The sequence below is a fragment of the Rhinichthys klamathensis genome, unplaced genomic scaffold (assembly GCF_029890125.1).
Source record: "Rhinichthys klamathensis goyatoka isolate OS25496 unplaced genomic scaffold, OSU_Roscu_1.1 h1tg000281l_1, whole genome shotgun sequence".
Classification (NCBI taxonomy): domain Eukaryota; kingdom Metazoa; phylum Chordata; class Actinopteri; order Cypriniformes; family Leuciscidae; genus Rhinichthys; species Rhinichthys klamathensis.
In genome coordinates, this window is record NW_026606800.1 from 716475 (window position 1) to 737489 (window position 21015).

General features: G+C 38.1%; 1 protein-coding gene across 1 annotated transcript; it reads right to left on the minus strand.

The window, feature by feature from the left end:
• Positions 1-238: 238 nt before the first annotated feature.
• Positions 239-19758, minus strand: LOC130103243 (adenylate cyclase type 3-like). Its single transcript, XM_056269453.1, has 20 exons — positions 18935-19758; positions 16710-16859; positions 13856-13989; positions 13400-13511; positions 13055-13182; positions 9507-9665; positions 9244-9412; positions 9098-9169; positions 7952-8049; positions 7682-7843; positions 6924-7011; positions 4548-4664; positions 4122-4393; positions 2834-2915; positions 2587-2745; positions 2356-2502; positions 2141-2257; positions 1927-2053; positions 1116-1240; positions 239-616 (listed from the first exon to the last, which is right to left on the minus strand). Exons 1-20 carry the CDS (start codon positions 19553-19555, stop codon positions 440-442), a joined length of 3216 nt encoding a protein of 1071 aa, XP_056125428.1. The 5' UTR covers positions 19556-19758; the 3' UTR covers positions 239-439.
• Between the last annotated feature and the right edge of the window lie 1257 nt (positions 19759-21015).

Here is a 21015-nt window from a genome sequence, read left to right on the forward strand (position 1 = left end):
AATTCAAAAGTTTACTGTAATCGATGAGCCCATCCTTATCATATGGACGCATACGTTCTTTATCAGCATTTTATTTTTTTACTAAGGGAATGTGTATAAAGAAACACAACAGACCAGATGGTGTACTTGTGATCTGTTGCAATGGTGGAAAGTGTGTTTTTAAAATATAACAAATTATGAAAAATTCTCAGTTAATACAACCTTTGGCTGTGGATGCTTGAATTTTCTTTCTTTTTTTTATGTATCTGTTTCAGAGCTGTTGCCTGTTGGGAAGTACATGAACTGAAGTGCTCATTTGGGGGACACGGGTTTGTGTCTCCTCTCTGTCCTCAATAATTTACTGTCCCCTTTCCTTTTTTATATCAATAAAAAGTGGAAAAGTCACAAATATAATAAAATATACAATAAAGTGTCAATGTCCTAGTCTTCTTCATTCTTCTCATGATTTGTCTAGTATTTGATGTGGGAGAGAGACTACGGTTGTCTTTGCGACAGGTTTGTCTTTGCCCTTCATGAAGAAAGTAAGCAGTTCTCCTTTTCCTTTCACAAAGATGGGTCCTCTTCTGACGAAACGGAAACCATACTCCTTCAGGATGTTATAGCAGTCCTCCACCACCTGGGGAGCACCAACACCATGAAAACACACACATCCGTGTTAGAGCCAGAGCTGAGTGATACTGTGAATATTTATGTTCCTTGAAGTCAGTGCCATTAGGCTAGTTTTGTATCCGAAGTATGAGTACGTTAAGACAGAGATGTCATATCATTTCAGACTGTTTTAAAATTGATTTCAATTTCAAACATTTACAGAGGTCTCCATGCAGGCAGCAATCAAATAATAAAATAACTTAAATATTATATACTGTATTATTCTATATATATATATGTTTATATATTAATATATTACTATTTATATTTATATTGGTGCTGGATATAAATAATGATGATTTAATATTGATTAAATATCAACCTTCCTTGACTTTATGTTATGTAAAAAAAAATGCATTTTAATATAATTTATAGCTATATTGGCCATTTAGTTTTAAATAACGTTTTAATTATAAATATATTTACTTTAAAAAATAAAATAAATAAACAAATAAAACGTATATCACCTGTATGTTACCCATAACCCCAGTGGACTCCATACGACTGGCCACGTTCACAGTGTTTCCCCAGATATCGAAATGAGGTTTGCGCGCACCAATCACTCCAGCTAACACACTCCCCTTATTCAGACCTGACAATAAACACACACACACACACACACACACACACACACACACACACACACACACACACACACACACACACACACACACACACACACACACACACACACACACACACACACACACACACACGTTGGATTTTCATGCTTTATGAGATTTTTTTTTTTTTACTGTACAAACTGTATATTCTCTCCCCTTACACTAACCCTATCCCCAAACCTACCCATCACAGAAAACGTTCTGCATTTTTACATTTAAAAAACATGACTTATAATGACATGATTTATAAGCGGTTTTCCTCAAGGGGGCCAAAAATATCCCCACAAGGACAAGGATTTTGGATAATGCCATCTTGAAGGGACATTTTGTCCCAATAACATAGGGTTTACCAGGACCACAGACACACATTCACACACACACACACACACACACACGTACACACGCCTGCTGGGTTTTCATGTTATGGGGACTTTCCATAGCCATAATGATTTTTATACTGTACAAACTGTATATTCTGTCCCCTTTTACACTAACCCGAACCCTAAACTTACCCATCACAGACAACTTTCTGCATTTTACATTTAAAAAATAACAAAAAACATAATTTAGAATGATTTATAAGCTGTTTTCCTCATGGGGACCAAAAGAAATGTATATATAAAAGTAACATAGGTCTGTATTTCTGTTTGCTGACCTATGCGAAGCATGAAGTTATTGAATGACTGTTTGTTTAGGTTTCCAAGTATGACTTTCATAGCCAGCGCGAAGTCTGCCAAATCAGCGAAGTGTTGCCAGCGCTCCAGGATGCACTGATCCTCTATCTGTATCACACACACATCATCATCATCAGTATCACAGACTCTATTGTTGTAAGCATTATGCGCTGTAGAGTGTGTTGTGTAGCGCACCTTGCGGTCGGCGTATCCGTTAGTGTTGCTCTCCGGCGTCACGCCTGAAGCTGCCATGTATGTGCTGCCGATGGTCTTGATCTTCGTAATGTGCCGAAACTCTGTGCGATCCAGAAGCTACTCAGAGTCAAAAAACACATCACATGATTTTAAAGACAATTTCTGCTGAACAAATTATGAGATATATAAAGAAATAAAGAGCAAGAGACACTCACACTGTCAAAGTCAGAGATGATCTCATTAAGGATTCGGAGGCATTCTATCCCTCCGTTGTTTATACCCTCCTCAGTGTAAAAGTCAGAGAAGTTGGGAATAGAGGCGAAAATCACTCCGATCTCATCATATGACTGACTGTAAAGTTCCTGCAATAGACAAAACGAACATCAATATGCACATTTATTAGGGACTAAACGCATTATTCTGTATTCAGGAATATACTCCCATACCTCATCTCGCTTCTTGGAGCCCAGGAAGTGTTTGGCCACGTGATCAGGAAGCATGTTAGTGACCAGCGCCTCATTGTACGTTCTCATTTCGTACACCTTCTCCTTCTGATCGTGCACCTCAACCTTCCACAGAAACAGCTTACGGGACTGTCGTTCCACCTGAGGGAGAGAGGAACAAGAATTTACATGCTAATAGTTATGAAAAAACAGATAGGAATGTACATTTTTAAGCTGTTGTCGGACATACGTGACGTGCAAAGTAGTAGAAACTCATCATCATGATGATAATCATCACGGTCAGCAGATATCTGGTGGGAACCACTGAATACCTAAAGAGCCACAGAAAATAATGCAAAAATCTTTTGCGAGCGGCATTTCAAATGCAAAAGCTTGCATTTAATCACTAAACTGGGTGAAAAAAAACCAATAGAAATACACTAGTTAATTAAGTTTTCAGTCTCCTTTCTGTGTAAATTCGCCTCATTATAGATTGTGCCTAATTCACAAAACTCTGTTTAAAAGGCATGTTTGTGTATTGTTATTGATCATAGCAGCAGTAATTCAGTAAATAGTGGTCGAATGATGGAGAAGAGCATCAAAAGAGCATTAGAGCATATATATATATAGACAAAACAATTATTCTTAGTTCATTCCCTCTTGAATTCTACATTAAAAAAACAGCAAGTTACAACTCTATACTATATACATTAGCGTTCAGAAGTTTTTTTGTAAAGAAATACTTTTATTCATTAAGTGTTCAGTGAATTAATCAGAAAAGTGACAGTAAAGAAATGTATAATGTTACAAAAGCTTTATATTTCATATAAATGCTGTTCTTTTGAAGTTTCTATTCATCAAAGAATAGTGAAAACATGTATTGAGGTTATTGACAATAATAATACGAAATGTTTCCTGAGCATCAAATCATCATAGAATGATTTCTAAAGGATCATGTGACACCGGAGACTGGAGTAATGATGCTGAAAATTCAGCTTTGATCACAGGAATAAATTACATATTTTTTCAAATAGAAAACAGCTATTTTAAAATGTAATAATATTACTGTTTTTACTGCATTTTTAACTCTTTTCTTGCCAGCCACCTCCAGCATTTTTGATCATTTTTAAAAGACAGAAAATAGCCTCTTCTTATAAACAACAACAAAATAAGATTTTTATTCTAGCTTCATGCATTTTTTTAATAAACATTTGAATGTGGGTAAGTTTCATAAAAAGCAACATTTTGAACAAAAATCTGAGAAAATCTTGTTTCCCCCCTCCAAAAAGACTACAAAGTGCATAAGCTTCTAATGCTTGTTTCTGCTTCTTTTTTCCATGTGTTTTGAGATTCAGTACTCTTTCAGAAGATGTGTAATAGCGCTCCCTACAGTCTAACAGTGAAAACACGGAAAAGCTGGAAAATTACGTCAAGAGACTTACTTCAAAAAGTAGTTTAACTCTAAATTATATTTTGTGTAAATACAGCACTCTTCAAGTATTCAAGTATTTCTTGACTCAAACTTGAGCTCGACTCACCTGTAGTCCAGGTAGCGAATGAAATCGTAGATTTCGTAAATGTACATCCAGCTGTGAATGTTTACAGCACCTGTCACTATGGTAACCAGCAACATGAGCGCCAGCTTGACGACATGGCTGAGCTGTACGAGCATGACGGTTGCCACCAGCGACAGCACTGATATGTATCCGTAGTGTTTGGGGTTCTCGGCACATCCGCCGTCACCCAGAGACTCGAGCGTCACGCCGGAAGTGGAGTTCAGGAGCAACAGAGGGGGCTGAACACAGCTCAGCTAACGAAAAATGACAAGAATCTGACATTGAATCTTTAAAGGCCTAAATTTCATAATTGAACTGAAAAATGCAACAGAACTGCACTTATGACATCCTATAAACATGTGAATAATAATAATAATTGGAAAAAAGGTGAAATGTGTTTTATCTCACCATATCAGCCACTTCAGCCATGATCAGAACAAATATGGCGGCCATGGCCCATGTGTTACGAGCCCAACGTGTGCGGTCGATCCACAGCGAGAAGGACACCAGCCTCCGGGAGAAGATCTGATACACACACATCACAATGTTACACGGATGGTCTTGAAGCATTAAACTTACTAAAATTTACATAAAAATAAGTAAAATAAACTAATCTAGACAAATAGCTAATAACTACATATCTTTATATATATTAAATAGAGGTTATGTTTAGTTCTGTTTAGTTTTATTGTGTTCAGCCTGTGTCTGAAATCGCCCTTTATACCCTTAAACAGGGCACTATTTGAGGGGACAGCCATTTATAGTGGTGTCCGAAACCATAGTGGACGTTATCAAGGGCACTCATTCAATCCCACAATGCACTGTAATAGTGAGTGTACAACCGATGTACGCTAGAGAATACCCATAATGCACTGTGAGAGTCGAATGAATTCTCGCGTCTGACCATAAAATGGCGCCCGAAGGTGAATAATCCATCCATCCATTCTCCAAACCGCTGGTCCAATGTGGGTACAGCGTAATATCATTCAGGTATAAATTCATTTTTAATTTATTAAATTGTTTAATTAAGGTTTATACATAGTGTCCATGACAGATAAATATTTTCATCTCACTACTGGAGCTGACAGTATTCTAAGTTTCAAACTATTATTACACAACAAGCACAAACTATGCAAAAGCGTCAGAACTTCCGGCACACTCAATTCGAAATACATTCACTCACTCGTTTTCATTCACTCCCTTAAGTGAACTACACTAGTGGACTAATGTAGGGAATAGTGAATGAGGGTATAGGGGGAGATTTCGGACACAGCCTTACTCTGTGTGTATTTAAGTGTCGAGTTCTCACAGTTCTTGGTTTGGTGATGTTTGTCATTAAGTTTTACGTGGTTGTTCTGCTAGCTTTTTCCTGTGATCTCCTGAGTGTTCCCCTTTGGATTTTGGACTGATTAAAGACTGTTTTGTTGATATTCCTGAGTAGTGATGTAAAGTCCGATTCATTTCCGCAAACCAGTTAAAAAAAAAAATTTAATTAGTTCCTTACGTAATCACGCAATGAGGTCACAACGCATTTATTTTCTAACAACTCAGAGCCATGTTATATCAAGGAAACATTCAAATAAAGTAATTTGTGTGAAATGCATATTGAAACATTCAAATAAAAAGTTGTTTGTGTGAACGCATATTGCCGATTATTGGCTTTTACATTCACTCAAGTGAATGGTGTTTGTGGTCACAGTTTCATTTGCAGATCCTTTATGTCGGATACGACTGACCAATATTGATTAGCCTACATCTTGGAAAAGATTTCTAAATGTTTTGCATCTACAGCAAACATTAAAGACACTGATGCGTGTAGTACATATCTAAAGTATATAGTCTTATAAACTCCTTGATTTCACTTAACAGCTTAATATATAATCTCCATGCACAATAAACTATAGTAACCTTTATTTACATCTCTTGATAGAAAGGTTTTTGCAGGTTTTAATAAAATGTTATTTTATAAAATGTTATTTAATAACAGTAGTCATAATACGGTAAGCATATTTCCAGGACGTGCCACAGGCTTGCATAGTATCGTCAACTCACTCATCAGACTCCTCTGTAATCCTCGGCAAACTTCGAGTCATCAACCCGAAATTAAAGTTTGATTCAGTTCGATTAGTGAATCGGCTCGACCGGTTACTTCCTGAGAACCGGCTCAAAAGAACGACTCGTTCAAGAATCGAACATCACTGTTCTTGAGTTGTGCGAATTACTGCAACCCGAACATGACAAAAATATTAATAAATACTACAATAGTATATAAATAAAATAATATAAAATACCAAGTATATAAAATACTAAAATAACACTGCTCTCTCAGGTGAATCACATTCAGCTTATATTTAACCCCAAAGCATAAATAAAAATAATTAACATGTAAAATGTTCTATCTTTTTACTTTTAATTTTGGGGTGAATTATGACCTAAAGATGTTGTCATGGAATTCACTCTTTCATCTACTGCTGTGATGTTGAACCAAAGTCCCTTTCAAGGAAAGTCTGTTCACTGGGCGGCCATATTTGCAATGCCTCCGGGCAGCTATTTCGGGCATACAAGACCCAGTCCTATCTACTTCAATGGGGGAATCCTGAAATCTCAAAAGCTGCAGTCTGAACTCACAATTAAATAACATATTTCAAATCAGCAACAAAATCTGATATGAACTATCCTATAAATGTTGTTTCTTATGCCCAAATTGCGCATTGCAGTTTCTCTCATTCATAGGTAATATGAGTGCACCATCTTGGTATATCTAATGTCTTTGGTTGAACTCACTCGAGGAAAGATGGCCGCAAGTGAACACAGAGTCAGAATCAGAAGTAACAGCTCACCAACAGCCAGAGTCACGTAATTCACAATCAACCTGTCAGAAATCAAGCAGACATGTAACATTATTACACAGCAGAAGCGTTACTTTTAATAAAATGTTACATGAGTACATTGACACTGATATAATTTATCACGTTGTATTAGTAATTAATTAATTAATTCATTCATTCGTTACATTTATATAGCACTTTTCTCGGCACTCAAAGCGCTTTACATAGAAGGGGGAATCTCCTCAACCCCCACCAATGTGCAGCATCCACCTGGATGATGCGACGGCAGCCATATTACGCCAGAACAACCACCACACACCAGCTTACTGGTGGAGAGGAGACAGGGTGATGAAGCCAATTAGTATATGGGGATGATTAGGAGGCCATGATGGACAGAAGCCACTGGGGCACATTTGGCCAGGATGCCGGGGTTACACCCCTACTCTTTCGAAAGACATCCTGGGATTATTTGTGACCACAGAGAGTCATGAACTCGGTTTAACGTCTCATCCGAAGGACGGTGCTCTTTGACAGTATAGTGTCCCCATCATTACACTGGGGTATTATTTAGGACCCACACAGACCACAGGGTGAGCGCCCCCTACTGGCCTCACTAACACCTCTTCCACCAGCAACCTGGTTTTCCCAGAAGGTCTCCCATCCAGATACTAACCAGGCTCAGCCTGAGCCTAATTATTCATGAGCTTCACTCACTGCGGATCTATGAGCATTTCCATGGCTGAGGTGAAGATCAGAACCACACAACAGCAGCTGAACGCAACACCCGTCTGTCTCTCCTTCTCTGCCGAGTATCGAGATTCCAGATCAGAGTCTTTAAACCTCAGAGAGAGAACAGACGTCTTCCTCTCCTCCAGACTGAGAGAGAGAGAGAGAGAGAGAGAGAGAGAGAGAGAGAGATGGTGATGTGAGACAGAGGCATAAAAGCAAAACCACTGGGTTCAAATAAGAATAAACGGTCATTACGTCTCCTCTCTCTCTCTCTCCAGCAGAGCTTTATTCAGCAGATGATTCAGATGCTCGTCTTCCAGTCCTTCATCTGTCATACTGGCCAACTGTAGCCGCTGAGAAACCACACGCACAGGTCAAAGGTTAAGACAGACAGACAGACAGACAGACAGACAGACAGACAGACAGATAGATAGATAGATAGATAGAGACAGACAGACAAACAGACAGATAGATAGATAGATAGATAGATTGACAGACAGATAAATAAATAGATAGAGACAGACAGACAAACAGCTATAGATAGATAGATAGATAGATAGATAGACAGATAGATAGATAGATAGATAGATAGATAGAGACAGACAGACAAACAGACAGATAGATAGATAGATAGATAGATTGACAGACAGATAAATAAATAGATAGAGACAGACAGACAAACAGCTATAGATAGATAGATAGATAGATAGATAGATAGATAGATAGATTGACAGACAGACAGACAGACAGACAGACAGACAGACAGACAGACAGACAGACAGACAGATAGATAGATAGATAGATAGATAGATAGATAGATAGATAGATAGATAGATAGATAGATAGATAGATAGATAGACAGACAGACAGACAGACAGACAGACAGACAGACAGACAGACAGACAGACAGACAGACAGACAGACAGACAGATAGATAGACAGACAGACAGACAGACAGACAGACAGACAGACAGACAGACAGACAGATAGACTGACAGACAGACAGACAGATAGATAGACAGACAGATAGATAGACAGATAGACAGACAGATAGACTGACAGACAGACAGACAGACAGATAGACAGACAGATAGATAGACAGACAGACAGACAGACAGACAGACAGACAGACAGACAGATAGACAGATAGACAGACAGATAGATAGATAGATAGATAGATAGACAGACAGACAGATAGACTGACAGACAGACAGACAGACAGACAGATAGACAGACAGATAGACAGACAGATAGATAGATAGATAGATAGACAGACAGACAGACAGACAGACAGACAGACAGACAGACAGACAGACAGATAGATAGATAGATAGATAGATAGATAGATAGATAGATAGATAGATAGATAGATAGATAGATAGATAGATAGATAGATCTCACCTGTGTTTCTGACTCCTCAGGTATGTTCTTTACTGATGTGCTGCTGCCGCTGGTTTCTGTGGTGTTGATCATCTGAGGAAAGTTTCAGATGAGTTTGAGATGAGAACGACAGATCAGAGAATATGAATGAAGCTCATGATACCCACTGTGCCGTTGCTCACTCCGTTTGTTTTGTGTGTTTCTTTGGACAAGCACACCAGGTACGTGTCAATGCCTTTCTCCAGAAGATACTCGCAGCGTTCTCCTCCACTGCCCTCCTCCAGCTCAAACTCACCATGCAAACAGTCCTTTGTGCTTTGAGAGATGTGCACACGCCTGCAAACGCAGCAGAAACAGAGTCATCCACACTGTAATTCAACAAGAAAATAATTGTTTAAATTGAGTTTTAACAGATTTGAGTTGATCTCACCCAGGGATTCCCCCTGACTCCATCTTGTTTGCCACCGTAACATCAGTGGACCAAACGTCAAACTGCCAGCGCTTCTGTCCCAGGACTCCCCCCAGTACGGTTCCCGTGTGCACGCCAACACGCATGTCCACTCCTGTCTGAGTTTTTTCACGCACGTAGCTGAACACAGGTGAGAAGCATATGAGCCATTTGGACTGTCTGTTTATAGCTGATTAATTCATTTGATTCAATTATAAAATCTATAATAACTTTCTTTTAATTAAAAAACATATTTGTATTTAAATTTTTCATATTTGCATATATACATTGAATGTATAATATAAAATATAAATATGTAAAAATTATTAAACAAATTAATATACAGTCGTGCTCAGAATTAATGGCACCCCTGGTAAATATGATCAAAACTGGCTGTAAAAAATAAATCTGCATAGTTTATTCTTTTAATCTTTCATAAAAAAAATTGCCAAAAATCTAACCTTTCATTGAAGTAAAAGAATTGAAAGTGGGGGGGGTAAATCACATTATGAAATAAATGTTTTTCCCCAAAACACGTTGGCCACAATTATTGGCACCCATCATAGCATAAAGTTGATCATCATCAACTTCAGACCTAACCTTATCTACTGTAAATACATGCCCCTCATTTACTAATAAAATATTTAAAGTGATTACTGTGAATGTACAGCACTAAACTAATGAAGTGCCCTCTTTTATTCATATTTGATCAAATTCATCATAGCGTTTCAGTAGATAAAGCGTCTCCCAGTTTATTGTATAATAAAGCCCTTCCCACTCGTGGAAGCCCCTCCCAGTGGGTGTGTGGATTAGATAAAGTTTCTCCCATATGGCATGCACCCAGTGATTGGATACAGCAGTAAAGCTCCACCCCCACCCAGTGATTGGATACAGCAGTAAAGCTCCACCCCCACCCAGTGATTGGATACTGCCGGTAAAGCTCCACCCCCACCCAGTGATTGGATACAGCAGTAAAGCTCCACCCCCACCCAGTGATACGCACAACCGGCACATCCGGGAACTTAACTGTCAATTTCGTCCCCGCCCCTTTTTGGGGGAAAACAAACTAGACTTTCCATAGACTTCAATACAAAATAACGGCAAAAAACTACCGGTATGTCCGTACACAGCCGGCAGGCATAAATAACTTAAGAAATCAATTATATAAAACATGTCAAGTAATTATATGTCCACCCTGCCTGCCATAGAGCTTGAAAGATACATACACAAACTTAATTTGGTCAATTTAAAAACATGTCCCTTTATTCTCCCAGCGTCAAATTGGTGTAACAACCCCACCCAAAGGGGTTATATATATTATAAGATATATTATAATGTATATTATAAGACATAATATATACATTTAAAGATGCTTACATTCAAAAACGAAGTAAAATCATTCACTGGCTTACCATGGTGACTCGATGAGGTACGACTACGAGTAAATGTCCGGGAAAGACACCTCTGGCCACTGGGTGGGGTTGTTACCATAGACAGTAAAATAATTAATTATTAAAATAAATAATTTGAGGCTGGGAGAATGAAGGGACATGTTTTTAAATTGACCAAATTAAGTTTGTTGATGTATCGTTCACGCTCTATGGCAGACAGGGTGGACATATAATTACTTGACATGTTTAATCTCAGTGATTTCTTAAGTTATTCACGCCTGTCTGCTGTGTACGGACGTTGTTTTGTGACGCTATTTTGTATTGAAGTCTATGGGAGGGCTAGTTTATTTCCCCCAAAAGTGGGCGTGAAACTTTTCAGAGACATTCTATGACGCAGCGCCGGTAGTGCGTATTGGATACAGCAGAAAAGCTCCACCCCCACCCAGTGATTGGATACTGCAGGTAAAGCTCCTCCCCCACCCAGTGATTGGATACTGCAGGTAAAGCTCCACCCCCACCCAGTGATTGGATACTGCAGGTAAAGCTCCTCCCCCACCCAGTGATTGGATACTGCAGGTAAAGCTCCACCCCCACCCAGTGATTGGATACTGCAGGTAAAGCTCCTCCCCCACCCAGTGATTGGATACTGCAGGTAAAGCTCCTCCCCCACCCAGTGATTGGATACTGCAGGTAAAGCTCCACCCCCACCCAGTGATTGGATACTGCAGGTAAAGCTCCACCCCCACCCAGTGATTGGATACTGCAGGTAAAGCTCCACCCCCACCCAGTGATTGGATACTGCAGGTAAAGCCCCACCCCCACCCAGTGATTGGATACTGCAGGTAAAGCTCCACCCCCACCCAGTGATTGGATACTGCAGGTAAAGCTCCACCCCCACCCAGTGATTGGATACAGCAGGGCTGCGTTCAGCCCCGACAAAACGTTGCACAACGTTATTTAAACAGAAACGGTGATGCGTTGAACGCACTGTTCTGATGACGCAAGAGTTGCATCTATGGCAGCTGAGAAGCCCATTCTTTGTGTTCTTTGTGAAGAATTTTCGGAGCCTGATGAAGTCGGTATAAATATGTGTTTAATACTACAAAATATGCCCGATGTTACAGTTACTGCACTTGCCGCCCAGAACACAAGAGAACATCCCAATCGAGGGAAGGGATTTGTGGAAACTGAAATGGAAGCACACATGTTACCTAATTCAGACTAAAACACATCTATTCAGCAACACATACTGACTTTATTTGTAGTTCATACTGTTTTAATACCCTGTATTTTCTTTCTCATTTTTAGGAAAAGCACTTAATTACCATTGTTTATTTCTATACCAAATGTCATACACTTGCAATGAAGCTAAAAATATAAACAACTACATCATTATGTTGATATCCTATATTTTTACAATAAAACTTACGACAAACATGTCTTCTAATATCCTCAGTTGTTGCGTATACCGAGCTGCATCGAACACACTAAATTACTTTCCTTGAACCCATTGTGCAGTTCACTTTAATACCGCTTGCTTTATATACATGTTGCTAGTTCTGACACACCCACCAAACAAGAGAAAACTTATCTCAAACCCCGTTGCACACCGGTGCACGCCGTTTCCAGGAAACATGACGTTCAACCCGGAAACCGTAGCAAAACGTTGCGCACCGTTGTGATCTTGAACGTGCCCCAGGTAAAGCTCCACCCCCACCCAGTGATTGGATACTGCAGTAAAGCTCCACCCAGTGATTGGATACAGCAGTAAAGCTCCACCCAGTGATTGGATACAGCAGTAAAGCTCCACCCAGTGATTGGATACTGCAGTAAAGCTCCACCCAGTGATTGGATACTGCAGTAAAGCTCCACCCAGTGATTGGATACAGCAGTAAAGCTCCACCCAGTGATTGGATACAGCAGTAAAGCTCCACCCAGTGATTGGATACAGCAGTAAAGCTCCACCCAGTGATTGGATACTGCAGTAAAGCTCCACCCAGTGATTGGATACAGCAGTAAAGCTCCACCCAGTGATTGGATACTGCAGTAAAGCTCCACCCAGTGATTGGATACAGCAGTAAAGCTCCACCCAGTGATTGGATACTGCAGTAAAGCTCCACCCAGTGGGCGTGTACTCACGAGATGGCATCCACCATAGACAGGCCCATCATAATGGAGCAGGCCGCGTGATCTTCACGGTAATCTGGCAAACCGCAGATACAGTAATAACAGTCTCCCAGAATCTTGATCCTCAGCTGGTGGTGTTGCTGTTAAAACATACAGTCAGATAAGAAACATAAGAGCAAATAAACTGCGTGTGGAAGTGTCAGTGTTTCTTGTATCCTTAATACTGGTGATTATATGCACATTTGTACCATGCAAATTGCTCATAATAACATCTGCTTTTGTACTCTTTATTGGCTTTTTTTTTGTATTTTCTTTACAAGGTGGACATATATAAATGTGTTGGCTGTTTTTACTCACTGCTGCTAGTTTGTCAAAGCGAGCAAACAGTTCGTTGAGTAGTTTGACAAGTTCTTTCGGAGTCACGGCAGACGACAGCTGTGTAAAACCTACGATATCTGCGAAAAGGATACTGGAAGAGAGAGATCATTACATTAGTGTAAAGTCAGCCTTGTTTAAGTCAACCTGTTTTATTTCCGCGATTTGAAGTATTTCTGAAGAAAACAAGATATTCAGCAAGGAAAAATATATAGGTTTATTTATTTTCTATACAATCATTAGGACCAATTTCTCAATACTGTTTCATTCATGACTGACAATTCTGCAAATATTTTTTTGTGTGTATTGAACGAATCAACGGACAAATCTGGGTGAATCTTTTGGTGAACAGATTAAAAAGAATCACTGTGGTGAATCAAAATCCCAGCACTTGTGGTAATAAAAGAAGACAGGATAAAAATCATGTTGGTGTTTTACCTGACATTTTCGTGGCGGTACATGTACATGGTGTTGAACTGCTGAGCATCTGATTTCTGATTGGCTTCTTTTTTCATGCCCTGAAGCATCTCATCTGCTATGTGCTTCGGCAAGATGGACAACAACAACTCCTCCTAAACACACATATAGAAAGAGAACCTGTCAAGTTTGGGAACATTACACATTTTTAAAATGTTTTTTAAAGAAGTCTCTTTTGCATTAATTTAATTAGAAATACAGTAAAAACAGTAATATTGCGAAATATACCTACAAATTAAAATAACTGTTTTCTATTTGAATATATTTTAAAATGTAATTTATTCCTGTGATTAAAGCTGAATTTTCAGCATCCAGTCTTCAGTGTCACATGATCCTTCAGAAATCATTCTAATATGCAGATTTGATATTTAAGAAACATTTCTGATTATTATCAATGCTGAAATGTCTTCACTCTCACTTTTGATCAATTTGATGCATCCTTGATTAATAAAAGTATTACTTTCTCTCTTTTTTAATCTTACACAAATGTTTGAATTGCATCATTGTTTCCACAATAATGTCAAGCAGCAAAAACTGTTCAACATTGAAAATAATAAATGTTTCTTGAGCATCAAATCAGCACATCAGAATGATTTCTGAAGGATCATGTGACACTGAAGACTGGAGTAATGATGCTGAAAATTCAGCTTTGATCACAGGAATAAATTACATTTTTTACATTTATTAAAATAGAAAACAGTTATTTTTAATTGTAATCATTTATCAAAATGTTGCTGTTTTTACTGTATTTTTTATTAAATAAATGCAGCCTTGCGAACTAGATTCAGATTCAGTATTTATCTCATTTGGTGGACCATCAACAGGTGAATCTAATGTTTGGAAAAAAAAAATGATGTGCTCTCTCTAGTTCACGAACAGAAAAGTGATGTGGGATTTTGGGAGTTCGATTGTAGCACATTAGTCTCTTGATGCGGTTGCCATAGAGAGCTTAACCCGTCAGCTGTGCTCTGATTGGCTGAATGCACTCAACTCCCAGAAGCCCCCACTGCTGCTATGGCATTCTGAGATTGACGGGGTATCTGGAGACCATGTGACCACACAAGCAAGTCGGACAGAAAGAGATGCTGACAAAAAAGCAATTAAACCGGAGAGCAGACAGTTTGGTGTCAGCGATTAACGATTCCACTGAAACACTAAACAACAAATAATGGAACATGTTGTCAATGTGAATGGGGTAAGTTGTCACAAGGGAACCTGCTATTAAATTACAAAATGTTAACAGTAAAACAATGATGAAGCACAATCCAATTCAATAGCAAAAACGTAAAAGGTAGCATACAAAAAAATTTTTTATGTTAAAGTACTGTTGAGACCGTTTCCCCATATAACAATATGCCCATTTCAATATTGCTGTTTGTTTGAATGGTCCAAAATAGCAAAATTGAGCAATGGTCTAGTAATGGTCTAGGTTAAGGGTGGGACTGCCACCAACAGCAGATGGCATGAGTGTTCTGGAAAACATTATAAAACAGTTTCTATGTTTGAAATTCGGTTTTGTGAAAGCGAGTGGACCAGAAATTACACTTCTCTAGATTTGGAAAAGAAAAAGATGGTAAGCCATCTAGAGGAGTGGATTTTTTCTCTTTATAGTTAGCTAAAATAAAAAAATAAAACATATAAAGAAAATCTGTAGTTGCAAAGTTTAACTTGATGTACTAAAAGGACTAAAACTGAAATACAAATATATAGACAGTTAAAAAACGAATAAAAATTGCAAAGACACAAAGCTAAATTACCAAAACTTTACCTTAAAATGAAAATGAAAAATATAAAAATGAAAACTAATTTTAAGTTTTAATAAAAACGGTAACACTTTACAATTAGGTTTCAAAGTTACTACATTAGTTAACTAATAATGAACAATACTTCTACAGCATTTATTAATCTTAGTTAATGTTAATTTCCATATGTACATATACATTATTCAAATCAAAGGTTGTATTTGTTAACTTCTGTGAACTAACAATGAATAGCTGTTTTTTATTAACTAACATTAACAAAGGTTAATAAATGCTGTAAAAATGTATTGCTCGCTGTTAGTTCGTGTTAACAAACGAGACCTTATTGTAAAATGTTACCATAAAAGCTATAATAATATCTCAATATGCTAAAATAACACTGTTGTCAGAACACAAGTCAGTTTATTATAACTTCCTTGTTTTCAAATAACAATCTTGAAAATTAAAAAGTAGAAAGTTAATTTATTCACATCTAAAATGAAAATATAAGTTGATATGAATGTGTTTTGGTTGCACCTAAAACTAAAATGACACAATGTTTTGCTATAAACTAACAATATAAACTGAACTGAATTATTGGTCTCTATGCAGCTCTTAAATAGCAAATAAATGTAAATGTTTGGATGAATTAAACCTATTGCATTAACCAGCATATTATTTATATATAGGATAGGACTGATCTTAAAACTTAGTATGTACTGTGTGACCAACATAAAATAATGTGTGATGGCAAATTTGGACTCTTGGGTCTTTAGTGTCGTTGCTGTCACAATAACAGCAGCCTGGGGAATTACTTCATTACTGCAGTAAGAGTGACAACAGAACACAACCTGCTGTGTGTGTGTGTGTATGTGTGTGTGTGCGTGTCCTTGTCTCTATTCTGCTCAGATGTGCCAATAACAGGTAACACAAGGGCTCCAGAGCAGAGCTCCACCACTGAGCCCAATTAGAGCATCTCTGTTCCTTCATTACTCACACACTCACAGACATGGATTAAGCATCCGGTCTACTTATTAGAGACACAATTTGTTTTTGCAATGCACGTGTGTGTGTACCTGTTGTTGACCCTGTTCCTTCAGCGTTAGACTGACTTCCAGAGATTGTTTGGCCTCCAGGAACGCCGTGCGGTACTTGCGGTCGGCCATGAAATATGACATCACACCCACCAGTACAGCAGCAAAATACAGCATCAGATTCGCCACAAGCTACGAGAAACAACACACCTCTGCTTGAATAAACACACTCCAGCGACACAGAACATTATGTTTGTTTATATGGAAAATAGATGTCTGAGTGATGTTTTTGAGCCTGTCCTAGGACGGCAATGTAAAACTGTTTCTTGCAGACACATATGTGACCCTGGATCACAAAACCAGTCACAAGTCGCACGGGTATATTTGTGGCAATAGCCAACAATACATTGTATGGGTCAGAATTATTAATTTTTCTTTTATGCCAAAAATCATTAGGATATTAAGGAAAGATCATGTTCAATGAAGATATTTTGTAAATTTCCTACAGTAAATATATAAAACATTTATTTTTGTGAGTGAATGCAGCACAATCACGAACATAAATGGACAACTTTAAAGGCGATTTTCTCAATGTTTACATTTTTTTGCCCCCTCAGATTCCAGATTTTCAAATAGTTGTATCTCGGCCAAATATTGTCCTATATATTGTCCATAGACCAATGTAAAACTTATTTATTTAGCTTTCATGTGATATATAAATCTCAATTTAAAAAAATTGACCCATGTGACTGGATTTGTCCAGGGTCAGATATTTCATCACATTACATCAGATCCTTCTGTGAGCTCCACCTCCGTGATCATGACATGAAACACGACACGTTTCTCTCGCAACCCTCGGGTGTCATAAATCACAGTTTAGAGACTGATAGCATAATTATACCACAGTGCCACCACAGTATTGTTTATAAGGTTTGGTCAAATAAAAAAACAGTTAATTTACATTAAACATATATTTAAAATTTTGGAGTTAGTAAGACTTTTTAAAGTGTTTGAAAGAAACCTCTTAAGCACACCATGGCTTCATTTATTTGATAAAAAATGCAGTAAAATTTAGCAGTAATTTTGTAAAATAATAATACAATTTAAAATAACTGTTTTTCTATTTGAACATATTTTAAAATGTAATTTATTCCTGTGATCAAAGCTGAATTTTCAGCATCATTACTCTTCAGTTACACATGATCCTTCAGAAATTTGCTTCTCAAGAAACATTTCTGATTATTACCAATGTAAAAACGTTTGTGCTGCTTAATAATTTTGTGGAAATTATCCTTTGTAACATTATAAATGTTACAAAAATTGTATAATGTCTTTCTATCTCATTATAAAATCTTTTGTAACATCATAAATGTCTTTACTGTCACTTTTGATCAATTGAACGTATCCTTGCTAAATAAAAGTATCAATTTCTTTTTAAAAACATCTTACTGAATGGTACTGTATGTGAAATTATATAAAATATATTAAAGTTGAAATTGAAAACAAAAATTGTAGTATTTATACTACAATATCAAAATGGTACTTCACATGATAACGTATAAATTACGTGATATAATTTGATTAAATTATAATATCTAAAAAAAAATATCTATTTTTTTTTAGATATTATAATTTAATCAAATTATATCACGTAATTTATACGTTATCATGTGAAGTACCATTTTGATATTACCCTTTACAAAAAGTACTGTGGCAGTAACAATAATATTAGATTTGATAAACACCATGGTAAAATGATCCCAAGATATCTGAAAATGGTAATCACCTTTACAATAAAGGTACTGGTGATATAATGGTACAAGGAAGTGCATTCAGAACAATGATATAAAGGCCTAGCTATCCATGCCAAGTCTCGAGTCCCACGGAGGAGCTCCGGAAGGAGAAAAGGAGGAGTGAGGACAGTGAAGGACGAGAGAGGACCAGGCCTGGACTATTTAAATTAGCATTTTGTTTTTGTTTAAGCGGCAGTAGTCTATGAGGGACTGCCGCTTTACTTTAGTTTTTTATATATATTTTTTTATTAATAAAAGATGATGTTGAACTTTCGCGGTAGGCCTACCGCCTCCTTCTTCCCTGAGCCTTAAAACCATGTTACACTATCATCACTCCATATCACTGTAAATAATTTCTTCACAGAAAAGTTTTTTTTTTAAGTTTTCGTCCCTGTTATTTGAAGTACCTTGGAGTATCTGATTATGTAACCTGACAAAACAAGAAGTAGTCCAGTGTAAGTGTGTTTGTGTCACCTGTCTGATCAGCACTGTTAACTGTAGCTTATCTTGTTGTCTCCGCGCAACAGTGAACCCCAGCAGCAGCGTGTGCGCGCAGCACGAGAGCGCGCTCAATAGCGCGATGCGCGCGAGCGTCAGCGGGAGCGTGAGGAAGAAGGAGAAGATGAAGAATATCTTCCAACCGACCGTGTCACCGGCTTCGTGAAATCCCGCGAAGTTCAAACTGCAGTAGCACAGCACGTGGACCGTGATGAGCAGCCACAGCGCGTACGGCACGAGGCCCCGGGACACGGCCTCCGGCAGCAAACGGAACCGGGAGACGATGTAGAGCAGAATATCCGAAACCAGTCCACCTGCCGCCACCGCGAGCATGTTGAGTTTATCCTGAGAGTAAACAACCGCGCACATGATGACCACATAACTGTTGAACAGAGCCGCGAACACGATCAGCACCAGTAGCGTCTCCTGCCGCTGGCGCAGAAAATACGTCTGATAAACTTTCTCGAGAGACTCCGGGTTAAACTTAAGACGCATGAAACGCGGCAGAGACAGAGACTGAAACCCGCCGGACCCACGCGTGTGCGGCTCCGCCACGGTAACCGTTACCGGACCGTCCTGAATCCCGTCCACAGACATACTGCAGCTCTAGTCAAGTTTTACGTGTTATAGACTTCTGCTATCTGTGGTGAATCCGTCACGGCTGTCCGAGTTTATTCCGCTCGGGTTTGAGTTGAAACACACCGGAGAGGTTCAGTCTGTCATTCCTTAATGATCTCCGGCTCCGTTTCCATGACAAACACATCTCGAGCTGCTCTTCCACATCCTTTAATCACAACAAGAACGAATTAGAAACAAAGCAAATTGGTTACAGTTACAAAAAAATGTAGTTTATAAGTTATCATGTCTCTATAACACGAATGAACAAAATGAAAATGAACAATTAAATATTTAAAAAGTAGGCCTACACATGACCACATAAATTTGCTTAGATTTTAATCGTATTTTAACCACAAAAACGCTAGTGTTCGTAAAAAAAAAAAGAGTAGCATTTGCAGGTCAAAAATAGCCCAACTAGGCATGTGAGGTATCATATTTTTATGTGATAAAAGCTTTTATCAAGGTATAGCCTATACGGTATTTTCACGATATTGATTGATTGAGTGCTAGTCTACTATAACTGGTTTAGTAACTTTTTTCTTATAACAAAAATAACTGAACATTTAAATACAATAAAGTAATAGGCTACATAAAGTTGTATAAAATAAGCTAACGTTTCAAACATTAAATTGCAAAAGAATTATAATAAGAATTATATATAAGAATTATTATAAAGAACAATATGTATCACTCTACAATAAGATCTCATTAGTTAAGTAAAAAAAAGTATGAAAATAAATAGCATATTAAGTCTAAGCATTTAAGTATTCGGTGCTGTGATGAACACCATTGCGAACACAAAAATCTGAATGGCTGTTTAAAATATTGTTCAGAAACAGAAAGTAGCACAGCTGCTTTGTTTACGGGGTTACCGGGGTAAAAGCTGCATTTCTGCTGCTCCATCAGCGCCATCTGCTGGCTGTCAGTGAAAGTGCATCCGCCATGCTCTGCTCACGTGTGTTGGGCTTGTTTATTTCAGAGTGAGCATAAGGAGGTATTGTGCATTTTAACGAGTTGATGGGAAAATAATTTTTAAAATGCATTCCAATAAATCGGAATAATTCATATACACTCACCGGCCACTTTATTAGGTACCCCATGCTAGTAACGGGTTGGACCCCCTTTTGCCTTCAGAACTGCCTCAATTCTTCGTGGCATAGATTCAACAAGGTGCTGGAAGCATTCCTCAGGGAGTTTGGTCCATATTGACATGATGGCATCACACAGTTGCCGCAGATTTGTCGGCTGCACATCCATGATGCGAATCTCCCGTTCCACCACATCCCAAAGATGCTCTATTGGGTTGAGATCTGGTGACTGTGGAGGCCATTTTAGTACAGTGAACTCATTGTCATGTTCAAGAAACCAATTTGAAATGATTAGAGCTTTGTGACATGGTGGAAGTAGCCATCAGAGGATGGGTACATGGTGGCCATATG